The 17220-nt window shown below is 42.3% G+C and overlaps 1 protein-coding gene across 1 annotated transcript; it reads right to left on the minus strand.

Moving 5' to 3' along the window:
• Positions 1–8946: 8946 nt before the first annotated feature.
• Positions 8947–9651, minus strand: LOC117528751 (potassium voltage-gated channel subfamily C member 1-like). The gene has a single exon (XM_034191383.1). It carries the CDS (start codon positions 9520–9522, stop codon positions 8947–8949), a length of 576 nt encoding a protein of 191 aa, XP_034047274.1. The 5' UTR covers positions 9523–9651.
• Positions 9652–17220: the final 7569 nt, after the last annotated feature.

Consider the following 17220-nt stretch of genomic DNA (forward strand, 5'->3'; position numbering starts at 1 on the left):
GGATCCACGATACATGCAAATTAACTGGTCATAGGTCAAGATCAATTCATGCATTGATCGGGTTGTATCTCCCTAAAAGAAAGTTTTTTTTTTCATCTGCTGCTTTAAACATGTCTCTGGTGCCGGTGAAAATACTGCCTCTGTACGGTGGAAACCAAAAACTGCAGCTTCCTCAGTGCCTGAATGTAACTGCTGTTTTCAATGCTGGCCTACAGAGGGCAGCAGAAGCTTTCTTTAGTGATGTAACCACGATTAGTTCAGTGATGATTTTGCATCAAATATGATTTTAGCTGTTGAATAAATAGCTTCATCTGTTCTGAGTTTTTTTTTTTCTTTATAATATTTTTGGCAAACAAATTTGAAAAAATAAGGCAGGAGTGACATGAAGTAAATGAGGATGACAGGTGGAGAGAATACAGAGGAGGAGGGCGACTGCTGTAATCTTTCTGTAGTACTGTGTTTGACCGTTAGATGTCACTATCCACGAGCCGCAGTGCAGTTTTATCTTTCTCTCTCTCACACATGCACACACACTTACACGCACAGTACTTTTTTGCACAAGCAAGAAGTGCAGATCTTTCCTCACTATATATCCTTTTCCTCCATCACTGTCAAGGAAAAAAAAAAAAACAACCCGACAACACACATAATCATGCACATACTGCAGCCATTCCATCACGTTAATATGCATGTGTCACGGACATGAACGAGCAAAGCTCTTCAGCATCTCAACATGTCAGTTAGGTCCTTTAGACTTTTTTCAGAAATGCTTCTGAGGAGCATATGCATAGCTAAAAATCTTCAGCTTCTGGGGGCTTTGCCCCCCAAACCCCCCACTACGGCCCTCTTAACCCCCTGCCACTTTAAGCATTTTCTTTATTTACATTCTCACATGCCTGGGAAAAGAGTCCTCACCATGTAATTTAGGTCCTTCAAACTTTTTTTTTCAGTAAATGCTTCTGAGGAGCATATGCATGGTTAGAAATCTTCTGCTTTCTGGGGAGCTTCGTCCCCCCAGACCCCCCAGTTTGCCCCTGTTAACCCCTACCACTTTAAGCATTTTTTTTATGTTGATGTCATTCAGATTCTAACTTTTCAAGCTACTTTACAGTACGGCTGCCAGTGACAGTGCAAGGGGGGGCTTGAGGTGGGCTTAAGCCCATCCAATAATGAGCCAAGCTCCCCCCTCAGCCCCCCAATAAAATTCTACCAATAATGTGAATACTGCAGTTTTGCGCTAAGAATGTCTCAATATTGTGTAACTGAGCAAAGTGATGAATGTGTGTGTTCGGTGATCCACCAATACTGAATCACCCTTCACAAACAGAATTTTCAGTTTTGCAAATAAACATTTATTTGTAAAAACCCACACACAAGTTACAAATCAGAAATTTGTGTTTGTGGCTCACAAAGCACATGTACAAATCAAAGGATATTGTAAATCACCCTCTGTGCATTTGCAAGTATTAATGAGACAAAACTCCAAACTGCAAAATTTAGGTTTCCAAAATATTTATTACAGCCACTTTTAAGACTTCACTTATATTTATTTATACCTATGTGCAAGTTTACTGAACTTGTAATCATTCTAAGTGATGTGTGTCATTTTAGAGGAGCACAGGTGACTAAAACATATACCTTGATATGTATAAGCAATTTACTATATTTCATTCATTTTGACGACATTTGTGGAGCCCTCCAACTTTTACCCCAGCCCCCCTCAGCCCCCCCAACAAAATTTCCTGGTGCCACCACTGACGGCTGCACAATATGGCCAAATTAGCAGAACCTCCAGGTCGTCTTTTTAAGAAAAACTCCTCTACTCACTCCAACAGGAAGCTGTATTTTATATTTTTAATTCAATTTATACCAAGTTGTAGAGAGTTTAAGGACATAATTTTAGACATTAGAAAATGGCTGTTTACTCACCAGTATAGTAACTAAGGTCTGTGGTTCACACGATGTGTTCAAATTCAAACTGGCTCAAACATTTTTCTTCTTCTACGAAGGTGGATTAGAAATTTTTTTGAGGAACACGGCACCAACTACTTACAGGAGGGACCGGCAGTCAATATGTGTCACTGATTTCAAAATAGCTCTTTTCAACCAGATGTGTGGTGTTGTGACATGTCAATCATCTGGGTGGCATCTGGAGTGTCCAATCAGATTTCAGCGCAACCCAGCTACACCCATGCCAGGAAGTGTTCTACAGGAAGTGTTTTTGAAACATGGCTGCGATTTGTCCTTCTGATACGTCAGCCGCTATGGCTATCACGCCACGCTCTGGGATTGGCTGTGGCGTAACCGCCAAAAACGTAAGTTGGTTCACTCCTCCAGAGACTGTGGTACCAGTGCTACGTTGTAAACAAAGGCTGCAGCCAATCAGGAGAGCGGCGTGTCTGAAGCCAATCAGCCAAATATCAGAATCCTGACTAACAAGTCACATGACCAATTAACCCGATACCGACTCCTTTGCCTTGGCTGGAGGAGTGGAACCAACTTACTGTGGACTCAAAATTTAGCACTTCCTGTTTCAAGTCTCAACCTACCACTGAATTCCCGCAAGATCCCACGAGATCTCATTTATTGTCTAGCCAGGAAGTGTTCAACATTTGACTTTTTCATTGTTTATGAGACAAACACAAAATTACACAGAAAACCTTAGAGAGGGTTAAATTCAACAGTAAAAACAATATACCAAAGAACAGGGTAATTTGAAAAAAAAAAAAAAAGATCAAAACCGGGGGGGGTGTATTTAAAAAAAAATTCCAACACATTTGACATTTCCTGTTTCACTGTGGACTCAAATTTAGCACTTCCTGTTTCAGTCTCAAATTGCCACTATATTCCCCATGAGATGTCTTGTCAATCCAGGAAGTGTTCAACATTTGACATTTCCTGTTCCACTGTGGACTCAACATTTGGCACTTCTATTTCAGTCTCAACCTCCCACTGAATTCCCGCGAGATCCCACGAGATCTGTTGTATTGTCAATCCAGAAGTGTTCAACATTTGACATTTCCTGTTCCACTGTGGGCTCAACATTTGGCACTTCCTATTTCAGTCTCAACCTCCCACTGAATTCCGTGAGATCCCACGAGATCTCATTTATTGTCAAGCCAGGAAGTGTTCAACATTTGACTTTTTCATTGTTTAATGAGACAAACACAAAATTACACAGAAACCTTAGAGAGGGTTAAATTCAACAGTAAAAACATATACCAAAGAACAGGTTAATTTGAAAAAAAAAAAAAAAGATCAAAACCGGGGGGGGGGGGGGGGGGGGTGTTATTTAAAAAAAATTCCAACACATTTGACATTTCCTGTTTCACTGTGGACTCAAAATTTAGCACTTCCTGTTTCAGTCTCAAATTGCCACTATATTCCCATGAGATGTCTTGTCAATCCAGGAAGTGTTCAACATTTGACATTTCCTGTTCCACTGTGGACTCAACATTTGGCACTTCCTATTTCAGTCTCAACCTCCCACTGAATTCCCGCGAGATCCCACGAGATCTGTTGTATTGTCAATCCAGAAAGTGTTCAACATTTGACATTTCCTGTCTCCGTGTGGGCTCAAAAATTGGCATTTTCTGTTTCATTCTGAACTTGCCACTGAATTCCATTGGGATTCCATGAGATCCAGTCTAATGTCAATCCAGGAAGTGTTTGACATTTCCTGTTTCACTGTGGACTCCAAATTTGGCACTTCCTGTTTGGGACTCCCTGTGCCATGAGCAAGCTTCGCAGTGCTTCGCTCATAATGTTTCAACACCAGAGGGTGCAAATTAAGTGGAAAGTTTCAAAACATCTGGTTCAAAGCATCTGATGTCTTCCCTGTGACACGTACCCTGGAGCATTGCTCAGAAATGTGTGTTGCAAAGGTTTCAAAACTTCCAGTGCAGTCTTTTGAATTGCAGAAAATTTTTGGTATCATCTAAAGTCACACATTCTATTCTTTATTCATTTGCTTTACTTCTTCTTTTGTGGATATTTTGTCTGGTAGTCCACGTAGTGCAATGGACATCATGTTTCTTCCCGTGGCTGCTAGCTTAACATGCTAGTTGATATGAAGACACGTTCCCACAACCACAGCAGGTAGCAGACAAACCATATGTAAACCCCCCCCCCCCCCTCCCCCAACAGGCACAGCGCACACCTAGGTCATACTCAGTGGAAACAAACAGAACGCCATGGACATAGTGAATGTTTGAGCATGTTCCAAACAAACACAGAAGAGATACAGAGGCTGGAAGATGCTCGAAGGAGGTACAGATGATGCACAAAGAAGGCACAGACGACGCCATGGTTGGCCAACGGATGCTGAATGAATGATCACTGCCATGATTTTACTGAATAAAGTTAATTATAAAGCCCTGTTGTTGTTGTTGTTATACTTACAATATAGGTTACCACAGGCAAATGAAATTCATCCAACCAATCAGTCGCTATTGCAAAAAGTAAACAGTGGATAAGCTATTGATGTAGTTTTTTTTTTTTTTTTAAAGAGAGGAGATGTGTGAGTGAGTGATATGAGTGTTGTAGCACAGAGCTGTAACACAGCAGAGACCCACAACAGGTGTTATCGCTCTGCTTTCAGCAGCTTGGACAGAGGCTTGTATCTAATGTCTGTCACAATTCTGCAGCCAAATCAGACAGGGGATGTATTTTGTAAATAAAGACCTGATGGCAGCTCAATCATCGTGATCTTTCTTTTATATATTCCGGCAGAATAATAATAACTTGGTCAGAATATTACTTGGGTAGATATTTATAAATGGTTCAATTCTGGAGTAGTTTGGTCAAAAGTCAAGGTCAAGGAAAAACTGGTCAGGAAAACACTTTTGTATATCTCAACAACAACAACAACAAAACTATGATCTTAACCATATATTGATTACCATATGATTGATATGAGTGACTTCATAATGAAGTCACACAGAAGTCAAAAAATTTTGAAGTCATAATTGATCAGAAACACCATTACAGATTATAGGAGTACGTATAAAGCATGCAGAGTACGAGGTCTGTCCAAAAAGTAACGGACCTTTTATTTTTTCAAAAACCATATGGATTTGAATCACGTGTGATTGCATCAGCCAAGCTTGAACCTTCGTGCGCATGTGTGAGTTTTTTCACGCCTGTCGGTTGCGTCATTCGCCTGTGGGCAGGCTTTGAGTGAGCACTGGTCCAGCCCCCTCGTCGGATTTTTATTGTCAGTGAAATGGCTGAGAGACTGCCGCTTTGCTCCATGAAATTTTTTTCAGAAACTGTTAGAGACAGCCAGTTGGAAACCATTCGAAAGATTCAGATGGATTTCGATGAAGATTCTGTCGGCATCACATGGATTAAGGAGTGTTAAAACCTTTTTAAAGACGGCCCACAGCGGCGGAGGGCGCGCGGCGCACCGCGGCCATCGACAGGCTGGAACGACCAGATCATTTCTAAACTGAACGCTGTGTTGATCCGGGACATTGTGTGACTACCACAGAAATGGCAAGAGAGCTGGACATAGCACTTCTGCGGCACATTCCACTGTTACAGGAGATTTTGTAATGAAAGACGTGTGGAGGATTTTGTGTCGGCACGGTGCCGCTCAATGCGCACAACAAAAAAAACACCTCCGTGTTGGAAACCATTCAGAAGATTCAGACGGCTTTCGATGGCTTTTCAGTCGAGTGAGTATCCGAGAAATTGTGTAACAGCTGGACATGCCACAACATGTCCTGTGAGGCTTCCAACACGGAGGTGTTCTTTTTGTGTGCGCCATGAGTGGCACCGTGCCGACGTGCAAAATTGGACAGACCTCGTATACATCAGCCTTCTGAATTATTCTAGTTTCATTCTGAAGATGTATCACACCAGCGTCCAGTGTTTATATCTGCAAACTTCAGGATCAGATTTGAAGACTGTTGTGAATTTTATTCGATTAACAATGTGCAAAATATAACTTACTAGTGTCTGACTGGACTCAGAAAATGAAAAATAATATCCCCCCCCCCAAAAAAAATCACATGCAAAATTTCAACTAAACCAAATGTATAGCCATCATTGTGAACTTTTTGGACATTTTTGTTTTTATGTGGCTATCTGCCTTCAATTTTTTCTAAGTAGCAGCATTTAAAACATCTTAAAATTTGACCTACAGATGCTCTGGATTGTGATGAGAGACCACTGTGGGCACTATGAGCCAACAGCCAAAAGGTCTGTGGTTCCATTCCTTTAGCTCTCTCTCTGTGTGTGTGTGTGTGTGGTGTGTGTGTGTGTGTGTGTGTGTGTGTGTGGTGTGTGTGTGTGTGTGTGTGTGTGTGTGTGTGTGTGTGTGTGTGTGTGTGTGTGTGTGTGTGTGTGTGTGTGTGTGTGTTTTATGGTTATTATAAGATGTGGTCAGTAATTAATGAACAAAAATGTGTCTGTGTCAGGAAAATATGTCAAACTGTTACACAGAAAAGAGGAAGTAAGTTGTTCTTGGAAAATAAAACTAATCATGGGTGTGACATGGATTTTGCAGTAAACGTGCTGTGGAATAACTGACAAGTTTAAACAAAGTCTTAGGACTCAGGATTTATTTTACTTGATCAATACCTTCAACATTTTACAGGCACTCAGTTGTCTTTCACTCTTGTCCACTGGTGGTGAGTGTAGAGTCAGTCACTGCACATCAAACTGACAGTAATAATAAAACAGAATAATTCAACTCTGTTCTTTTTGTGAAAGACATTACAGCACCCCTCATCATTTTGAGTGTATGCCTCTGCCTGTGTCAGAGGCATACACTCAAAATGGTTCAAACAGGCTCAAAAAGGCATACCTCAAAAAGAATCCAGGACCTGATGGTGTCTCCTCATGTCTGAGAGCATGTACTGACCAGCTGGCAACCATCTTCACCCAGATCTTCAACAGATCTCTGGAGCTGTGTGAGGTCCCCTCTAAGGAGCTTCAAATGCTCCATTATTATCCCAATCCCAAAGACACCCTCCATAACACGACTAAATGACTGCAGGCTGTCACTCTGACATCTGTAGTCATGAAGTCTTTTGAACAGCTGGTGTTGAGCTATCTGAAGGACATCAAAGGACCCTGGTGGACCTCCTGCAGTTTGCCTACAGGGCAAACAGGTCAGTTGTGGATGCAGTCCACATGGATCTGCATTACAACCTGCAACACCTGGACTCGGCAGAGATGTACGAGGGATCGCCACTGTTAACAAGCAACAGTGGCCCCTAGTGGCCACTAGGACCTTGCAATCAGCAACAAGGCTTCAAACGCAATCAAATAAAAGTTGTATAATGAAAGATGCCATCACAATCAGCACAGAAATACAGATAGCTCCTGGTGACCTCAATGGGGCTCATATGGAAGATGAGTGACGGAAATATTTTAAATGCTTGGAAGTTTCACCATTATTAGGTTTTTAACACAGACAAGAAAAAAAAATCTTCCAGTGTACTTTCATCTTATTTTCAATCTTAAAATGTTTACTTCCATCAAAGATGCTTTGATTTTGTTGCCAGATGCTTCTTTTTATTTTCAACAGGATATTTTAAAAGGAGATTAATGGATCTCAATGAAAACTGAGCAAAAGGCAATGTGGTAGTCAAGTGGTAAGTGTACTTATTTTCAGCGCAGATGTTTCCCGGTTTGAGACCACCCCTGCCCATTCTCCATGTAATGTAATGTGGAGTTGTGTCATAAAGGGCATCTGGTGTCAAACATGCAAATGAACATACAGATCTCCTGTGGCAACCCCAACTAAAACAGGAGAAAGCTGAAAGAACTTACTCATGAAAAAGTTCTTGGGTCAAGAAAGAAACCAGAAAATTTGGTGTGGATCTGGACAAGGGGCTCCTATCTTTAATCCTGGTCCTGCATTTGATCTTTATTCATCTTTGATTCTGATTCCAAGAAGAAATCTGTGATCAGGATCAAAGCTCGACAATCAGGATCAAATTGATGTTCTGTATCAAAGGTTAGGATGAAAGACAAGCACCAGTATCACCATCAAAAGATTAAAGATGAGTGATCCAGATCACAGGTGAGGATCAAAGTTGAACAATCAGGATCACAGACAGAAGGAATAGCTCTAACATAGAAAAGGAAAATGTGAACAGAACACTCATACACAGGACTGTTGGACCTTGGCAGAAGAATAATTTGAGTTTTTCATTGTTTCATAATTTACAGAATTAACTTAAAGATAAAAGTAAAAGTGACATTTCATTTATCTTGTTTATCAAAAACAATACAAGAGACTGTGCGCTTCCAGCATGGTCAGTCAGTTTTTGAGAACTTGACACAAATTTGCAATACTGTTTGCATTCATCAACGATTTATATAAAGGATGTTCAAGACCTATTCAGTGACTTGGAAATGTTCATGTATCCATCTGATAAATTGTATCAAGAAAACTGGCTGTAAAAGTGATTATCTATTCCTTATATCTAATTTGCATGTCCCTACTTGTTTGGAATGTCCTTGAACAAGTCACTAAACTCCAGAACAAGGGATACTGTGGGGCACATTGGCCACGTGTGTATAGTGAAGGGGAGAAGCAGCGAAATGACAAGACCACTTTACAGATCCACAATATTCCTCAGTTTTGGGAGGTCCAGGACTGACTCATGAATGTTAAAACGGCATTAAATTGCCCAAACTTAAAGGATTGTTACAGTTTTACCTTCAAAGTTTAGTATATATTCAATGCGCAGGATTCTGATTCTTTTAACATTTTATATCATTATGTTCCCTTATTTGAAATTGCTTTTTGGAAGATCGCAATTTACGTTTCAGTGAAACGCCGCATCGTTCTGTTATTACAAAACTGGCTGGCAACATCTTTACGCACAACAATGCGCACAGGCAAAGTAGTGTCAAACTTGAGTGCGCGCGCACGCACGCACGCGAAACAAAGAAAGAAAGAAAGAAAGTGTAGCATTTTATGCGCAATTACGCACATAATAGAATAGAACAGACACCCACCCGTGCGTATTTGGATGAGTAGGGGTCCTCAAAGAGCGCCCACATCTTGGGCTGCCACACCTCCCACCACGTAGCCCTGCGGCCGTCCTCCTGCATGCACAGCCGTTTCAGGTCGCCGTCCGCGCCCCCGGTGAGAGCCGGGTCATCCTCAGGTGCGTCCGGCTCCGGGGTCTCGAAGCTGTCCAGTGCCTCCTCGGCGTCGCGATGCTGCCGGTAGTTCATCCAGCAGCACGCCTCCACGTCCGTCTCGTCGATGCCCCAGAAGGCGAGCTCCTCCTCGAACAGCGGTCCGCACACATCGTTGGGGCAGTGCAGCTTCCCGGTGCGGTAGTAGTTGAGGATGAAGGCGAAGGTGGCCGGGTGGCGGTCGAAGAAGAACTCGTCGGACTTGGGGTCGTAGTCGAAGTTGCTGTAGGCGTCGGGCTCAGTCAGCCAGGACAGGCGCGTGCCCGGCAGCGTCTTCAGGGTGCTCCGGTAGGTCTCGTGTCGAATCCCCCCGCAGTTGATGACGATCTTCTCGCTATCTGACGCCGAGCAAGTCATGGCTGCGCTGGGGCATGCTTCGGACGGCGCGCCCGACTGCTGCTGCTACTACTGCCCGTCCCCATCCACCGCCGGCCCGCGCTCTGCTGTGGCACCGTCCCGGCAAAGAGTACCAGGTCCAACTGAGAGGGGCAGGAGGAGAAGAGAGAGAGAGAGAGCAAGGATGAGAGAAAGGAGGAGTCAGGGATGGAGAGAGAAGGGAGAGCGCATTCCTTCACCGAGGACCAACAATCTGGATCCTCACCAAAACTGCTCTTCTAGAATGACCACTTCTCTTTTTTAAAGGCCACTTGTGGAGTTTTTAAAATGTAATTAAAAATGGAGTGGAAAAAGACCTCAATGCTTCTGACTCACAAATGGCATTTTATTATTTATCCACTTCTACCATTTTAGAAGACAACAACCTTATAAGACCAGAGTACCAGTGTGTTAAAATTCAACTTTTAATAATCGAAATGTTGTTGATACATAAGCACTCACTAATTTATCAACTGGTTTTTCCTGTAAATTACATATTTTTGGTGTTTCAGTCATAGACTATATGCAGCACGATAAAGAGGGTTTGGTGACGTTTGAAATAAAGCGGAAGGAAATGGATGGATGGATGGATGGGTTATGGTGCATTCCCAAACTGCAGTAAAGAACTGACAAGACTCCCATTTTTTTTTTTTTTTTTTGTCACTGGTCTGAAGGATCAGATAAAATAAGAACATTTCTAGTATCAATAAACTGGGTTGAAAGAAAGCAACCCAGTGTATACAATTTTGTGACAGTGCACTTTTATCAGTACCAGATTAGCAATGATAAAATTAACTGAAACACTGATAAGGGAATTGTTATAACTCCAAATGTAAGTTATAAATTTCTCCAGCAGCTGGAACATCCAGGTAATTTTACCTTCATCTTTTAAAGCACTTTCTTTGAGTATAATACCCATGTGCTGCATATCAAAATATTCAGAATAATCTTGGGTAGACCCAGGGCAGTTCTGTGGTAGATGCAGCAACACGCTGCACCAGTAAACCAAAGTTCAGCAAATTTTACTCAGTTTCTCATCACCGATGGTGCTTTTAATTTAGAGATGTGTAAGATGGCAGCATTTATTGTTTTCCAAATATGAGACAAATATTTGTCTAGAACACTGTGCAATGATATATTTTGGCTCTAAATCTGAAAATCTGAAATGTGTTTACAGAATTTTTTCAAATCTTAAGTGAAAATACACCTTGTAGATGAAGGGTTTTGGTCTTAAAAACGAGTTTATCAAAGTCTTTTGGTCACAGTGAAATATATTAAAAAGACTATGTGTGCAATAAATGTCCAAAATTAAAATATGTGCCATGCAGTGTAGCAGCACTGCCCATTGTGAGCTGCACAGCAGGGACCTAAAATCACATCCCACCATCAGCTAAATGTATTCTGTTTTCAAATAAATCCTTATTGCTTGAATTAAATACCTCTATGATGAAAACATGTCCACATCGCAAAAATGTCCATAATTGCCGTGTTGGAAAAAAATAAATAATTGCTGTGCCAATCTTGAAAATAATGTGTTTTCTTTCTGTAGAAGAATAAAAACTAAAATAAGACTGTCTTCAGGTCAGTGGAAAGGTTTGCTGAGCATTTATTTAAATGTTTTACTGAGAACCCCTGACTGACACTGTAGCAGTTGTAAAGACACAGACGCACACACGCGCCAACTGACCATGTGATCTTTTCTGGCTTGTAGGATTGGCTGGTTATAATCAGAGCAGGTGCTCTTTCCATAATGCGCAAAAACAAAAATCAAGTTGGCATCTGTAGTAGCCATGTTGCATGATGAACAGCCTCCATCTTCCCTTGGAAAATGGGGTTGCTACACCCATGCCAGGAAGTCTTCAACATTTGACATTTCCTGTTTCACTGTGGACTCAAAATTTGGCACTTCCTATTTGCAACTCCCTGTACCATGACCAGGCTTGCACCGATTGCACATCGGATCACTCGTCGGATCACTCGTCGATCGCTCGGCGCATTGCTCGGCGCATCGCTCGGTGCATCGCTCGTATTATTTTATTTAAATATTTGTATATGACACTTACATGGCACTGAAAAAAACCTTATCTTAACACACTTCAAGTCGAGCTGTAGTATTCAGCTCTGATGTTGGTCTTGGCTCGGTTTTGCCCATTCCAAGGATCCCAAAGATTGGCCTTGACTTTGGGATTTTGGAATGGTCAAGACTGAGTCAAGACCAAGTCTTTGGAGGTGGGGACTGAGTGAAGACCAAGACCAGATTTGAATATTACAACAGTAGTTTCAAGTGTCAACAAGTCTGTTTTAGTTACCACCAGATCAAGGCTTCATAACTTAAAGAAACTGACACACACTTGCTCCTATTTTCCATTGTGTATTATTCCCTGCAACAATCCCAAGGGGATCCAACAGGGAGCACATATGTAAATTCAACAGAACCTGCTGCTACCAATTTCCATCATCCATCCAGCATCCACAAATCAATCAGCAGGTGGCAGTGTTCAGCAGGTAGCAGGCAGGTCTTTGAGATATTACAAAATCATATTCAGTGGATCAACTGCATCAACCAAATGGGTTTGTGCTCTGCGACAGACTGGCGTCCTGTCCAGGGTGTACGCCATTTCTTGCCCTATGACTGCTGGGCTAGGTTCTGGCCCCGCCGTGACAATTTCAATTTCAATTTATTTTCCTTTATAGAGCGACAAATCACAACAGAGTTGCCTCAAGGCACTTCACACAAGTAAGGTCTAACCTTACCAACCCCCAGAGCAACAGTAGTAAGGAAAAACTCCCTCTGAGGAAGAAACCTCAAGCAGACCAGACTCAAAGGGGTGACCCTCTGCTTGGGCCATGCTACAAACATAAATTACAGAAATAATTCACAGAACAATTCACGGACAAATATACAAGAATTGCTGTTGGTGCACAGGACAGGAGGGTCGCCAACACAACACAACTGCCATCTCTGGATGGAGCTGCACCTTAAACAGAGAAAAAACAGAATCAGGCATCAGAAAGACAAAAAATACTGTACAATTTGCCAGCATTAATCAACAAGAAAAACCGAAGAAATACTAAGGTGATCGCCAGCCTCTAGCCCGTGACCCATATAGATGGGTGCAAATGAGTTTGTGATCATCCCAGGTGAAGATTAAGTGTTTCAGTGACTTCTTGAACTCAGCAATCAGAAGTTTATCTGTAAATTGTCTCTGTCAGCAGTCATATTCAGCCGTTGTGACAGAGACACACTTGGGAAGAAGCGACGGCTGGAAGTTTTTGGTACTATGCTGCTTCTGAAGATGCTCAAATGCCGCTGGAATGAATGTGTCAAATGGAAGGTTCTTTGGGTAGACTCAGATGAGGAGCATCACTTGCATTCTAAATGAATGTCAGTTGACATTTTGGCCATGTGGCATGTTTCTCTGATCCAGCATGCAGGCGCCTCAGTGATAAGACACCAGCAGCCGGAGTAGGAACAGGACACGCCCACATTTCACCTGACTGCCGCAGACAGAGGCTACCTCAGAGAGATGAGTATAGACAGGTTGTCTACCTGGATGGTTACCATCCAGGACCCAGGGCAGTTCTGTGGTAGATGCAGCAACACGCTGCACCAGCACATCAAAGTTCAGCAAATTTTACTGTTTCTCGTCACCAATGGTGCTTTTAATTTGAAGATGTGTAAGATGGCAGCATTTATTGTTTTCCAAATCTGAGGAGTGCATTGCTCAAATGTCTAGTACGGCCCTTTAGGCAGGCGTACTCAAATTTAAACAGAGTTCTGCATAAAACGTCCTTTTCTTGCCCCCCCCCCCCCCCCCCCCTCTCTCTCTCTCTGCTGCATCCCTCTCTTACTGCACACTGCCTTCTAATCTACTAAAACACTTGGCTCAATTAGGCTGGTGCAGAAGGGATATGATGGAGTGTTTCACGCCCACCATCCATTCTACACGTCTGTACAGAGAGGAGAGAGAGAGAGAGGGAGGAGGGAACTCTAATTATCTGATGGTCTGCAGTTGTTTCTCCCCTTTCTGTGGAGCTCAGCAAATACTCCTGCCTCTCTCTCTCTCTCTCTCTCTCTCTCTATCCCTCCCTCCCTCCAAGCAGAGTGCTGTGTTAGTCCATTGCGAACAGTCTGCAGCATTGAGCTTGGTCTGCTCTGACGTCACTGCATCACACTCCGTTGCTGAGGACTACGTCTCTGGAATACCTCAACCGCACGCGATGCGCCCACAGATTACACGTAGAAGGGCACTCCGGCAGCACATACATGCGCCAAGCCGAAACAATCCTTAGTTACATGTTTGCAACCATAGTTCAGCAACGTCAGTGATGTCCCTTCTGTCTGCATGGATATTTCACTGCAGCAGGTCCTGATTCTCATACCGATTTGTGTGGATCTTCTCCTCTTTAACACTCTGCACGTCAGCAAAGCAGCAATAGCAGGGTATTGTGGCACCGGTGCGTGTGTGTTGTGTGTGTGTGTGTGTGTGTGTGTGTGTTGTGTGTGTGTGTGTGTGTGTGGTGTGTGTGGGTGTAGACAAGATAACTCAAAAAACAGCCTGACAGATTTCCTTCAAACTTGGTGTGAATATTACTTATATATCTACAGATGATTAGATTGTTGGAGTCCTTCGGTCAAATCAAGGAAAATACAGTCCAAAAGACAACTTTTTTAATATGTATCTCAACAATCAAGAAACCTGGATCGATCAATCATGGTAGTATTATTAGCTGGATCGATATCTAGTGCTGACTAGAGTTTGGAGTACTTTGGTCAAAACTCAAGGAAAATATGGTCCAAAAGACAAATTTTTTTGTATATCTCAACAATCAAGAACCCTGGATCGATCAATCATGGTAGGAATATTAACTGGATCGATATCTAGTGCTGATTAGAGCTTGGAGTACTTTGGTCAAAGGTCAAGGAAAATATGGTCCAAAAGACACCTTTTTTTGATATATCTCAACAATCAAGAACCCTGGATCGATCAATCATGGTAGGAATATTAACTGGATCAATATGTAGTGCTGATTAGAGTTTGGAGTACTTTGGTCAAAGGTCAAGGAAAATATGGTCCAAAAGACACCTTTTTTTTGGTATATCTCAACAATCAAGAAACCTGGATGGATCAGTCATGGTAGGAATATAACTGGATCGATATCGAGCAGAAATTAAGTTTGATTATTTTTTTTCATAGATCAAAGAAAACCTGGTCCAAAAACAACAACAACAACAAAATCAACAGCAGCAGCAACAAGACACCTTTTGTATATTTCAATACTGACAGGCATAGATAAATGTTCTAAGCTTATATTGATCAGCAAAACATTGATGGTTGAGGGGTATGATGGACTTCATAATGAATTGACACAGAAGCCATATTATGAAGTCATACGTAGTCACAACCAACCATTACAGACATATCCACTGTCAATTTTGCAAGTTTTCCCACCAACAAGAATGGAGAGGTCTGTAATTTTACTGGAGGTACACTTCAACTGTGAGAGAGAGAATATATTAAAAAAAAAAAAAAATCACATTGTATGATTTATAATTAATTTGCAATTTATTGCATGAAGAAGTATTTGATCACTTACCAACCAGCAAGAATTCTGGCTCTCACAGACCTGTTAGTTTTTCTTTAAGAAGCCCTCCTATTCTGCATTCTTTACCTGTATTAATGCAACTGTTTGAACTTGTTACCTGTATAAAAGACACCTGTCCACACACTCAATCAATCACACTCCAACCTGTCCACCATAGCCAAGACCAAAGAGCTATCTAAGGACACCAGGGACAAAACTGTAGACCTGCACAAGGCTGGGACGGGCTCCAGGAGAACAGGCAAGCAGCTTGGTGAGAAGACAACTGTTGGCAGTATATTAGAAAATGGAAGAAACGGTAAATGGACTGCATTTACATAGTGCTTTTCCATCTGCATCAGATGCTCAAAGTGCTTTTACAATGATGCCTCACATTCACCAGAAGTTAGGGTGCTACCATACATGGCGCTCACTACACACAGGGAGCAACTAGGGGATTAAGGACTTGCCCAAGGTCCCTTCCGGTCAGGCTGGGATTTGAACCAAGGATCTTCTGGTCTCAAGCCCAATGATTAACCACTAGACCATCACCTTACCTAACCAAGAAACACAAGACGACCGGCAATCTTCCTCGGTTCTGGGGCTCCATGCAAGAATCTCACCTCGTGGGGGAAGGATGATTCTGAGAAAGCCCAGAACTCCACGGGAGGACCTGGTCAATGACCTGAAGACAGCTGGGACCACAGTCACAAAGATATAGTAGTAACACACTATGTCATCATGGTTTAAATCCTGCAGGGCAAGTAAGGTCGACCTGCTCAGGCCAACACATGTCCAGGCCCATTTGAATTTTGCCAGTTTGACCATCCGGATGATCACAGAGGAGGCATGGGAGAAGGTCATGTGGTCAGATTAGACCAAAATACTGCTTTTTGGTATCAAACTCCACTTGCGTGTTTAGAGGAAGAAGAAGGATGAGAACAACCCTAAGAACCCCAAGACTTCACTTTTTGGCACTTCCCAGCACCGTACCAGTAGCTTCCAGTGGATTGTTGCTGTTGTGATGCTCCTCCGAACTTTGCATGGTTGTATATGTTTCTTTTATTTCTGTTTAGCACTCTTCTGCTTGTTAAGTGTATCTGCTCAAAATCTTATTTAACTACAGTCCTTTTGTGAATCGCTAGCAGTTAGCATTCACTAGCAGTTAGCTTTTGCTAGCTAGCTAGGTCCCCTCACCATTACTTTTATAGCTGTTTCTTTTTTACCTGTTTCATACTTCTGTTAGTTTTTCAGTGTAACTGCTGTGAATTTATGGTCATATTTTACTCCTGTGTAAATCTTAGGAGTGGTTTACTCATAGGATTTTTTTTTTTACTGTTCTACAAGTCTAATACTTCTGCTACTTTTTCAATGTAACTGCTGTGAATTTTAATTCATTTATTTAATTGTGTGTGAATCCTGTGTGAGCCTTAGGAGTGCTTAGCTTATTCATTATTGGTTAGCTCGTGCTTGCTGGCATTACTCTGAATTTCCTAGTGCACAAAGTATACTACTTTACACCCTCTGTAAGTCCTGTGTGATGTTGGAAGATAGGGTGGCTCTTAGAGAGCCATGTCCATAAGTTAGAGCAGCTTCTTAGCTCAGTGGGAGTTAGATATTATGGGCACTCTAGATGAGGTTAGTGTGGGCGGCTAGCGTGCCCATTAGCATCAGCCTAGAAATGCCAGCCATGGAGGACAGCTTTCAGACTGTGGCTAGGTGGAGGAAACCCGTAGGGCTTGGTGCCCAGTTTGTGGTACCCTGATCACACTTGCCACTGCGAACTGTGAATCAGTTCTCCCCTTGGATTTGCCTGATGTGAATTTTCTGAACCCATGAGTGACTTCCACTTCCTGTCTCCAGACCAAAACGCCGGACTTTAGTGATAGGGGATCTATCACCCACAAGTCAGGTTACAGACACCAGCTGACGTTAAATGTATTCCTGGGGCCAGAGCTCCCGACATTGCATCCTATCTTATGGTGCTGACACTGCAGAAGGGAAGACAGACTAAGGAACATTGACATGAGACATAGTCACATAGTTATTCATGTCGGCACCAATGATGTCAGGAAGAAGCACTCAAAGGTTACAAAA

This window comes from Thalassophryne amazonica, chromosome 16 (assembly GCF_902500255.1).
Source record: "Thalassophryne amazonica chromosome 16, fThaAma1.1, whole genome shotgun sequence".
NCBI lineage: Eukaryota > Metazoa > Chordata > Actinopteri > Batrachoidiformes > Batrachoididae > Thalassophryne > Thalassophryne amazonica.

Coding starts and splice junctions, on each gene's coding strand:
- LOC117528751 (XM_034191383.1), bottom strand. CDS start 9,522: ATGACTTGCTCGGCGTCAGATAGCGAGAAGATCGTCATCAACTGCGGG.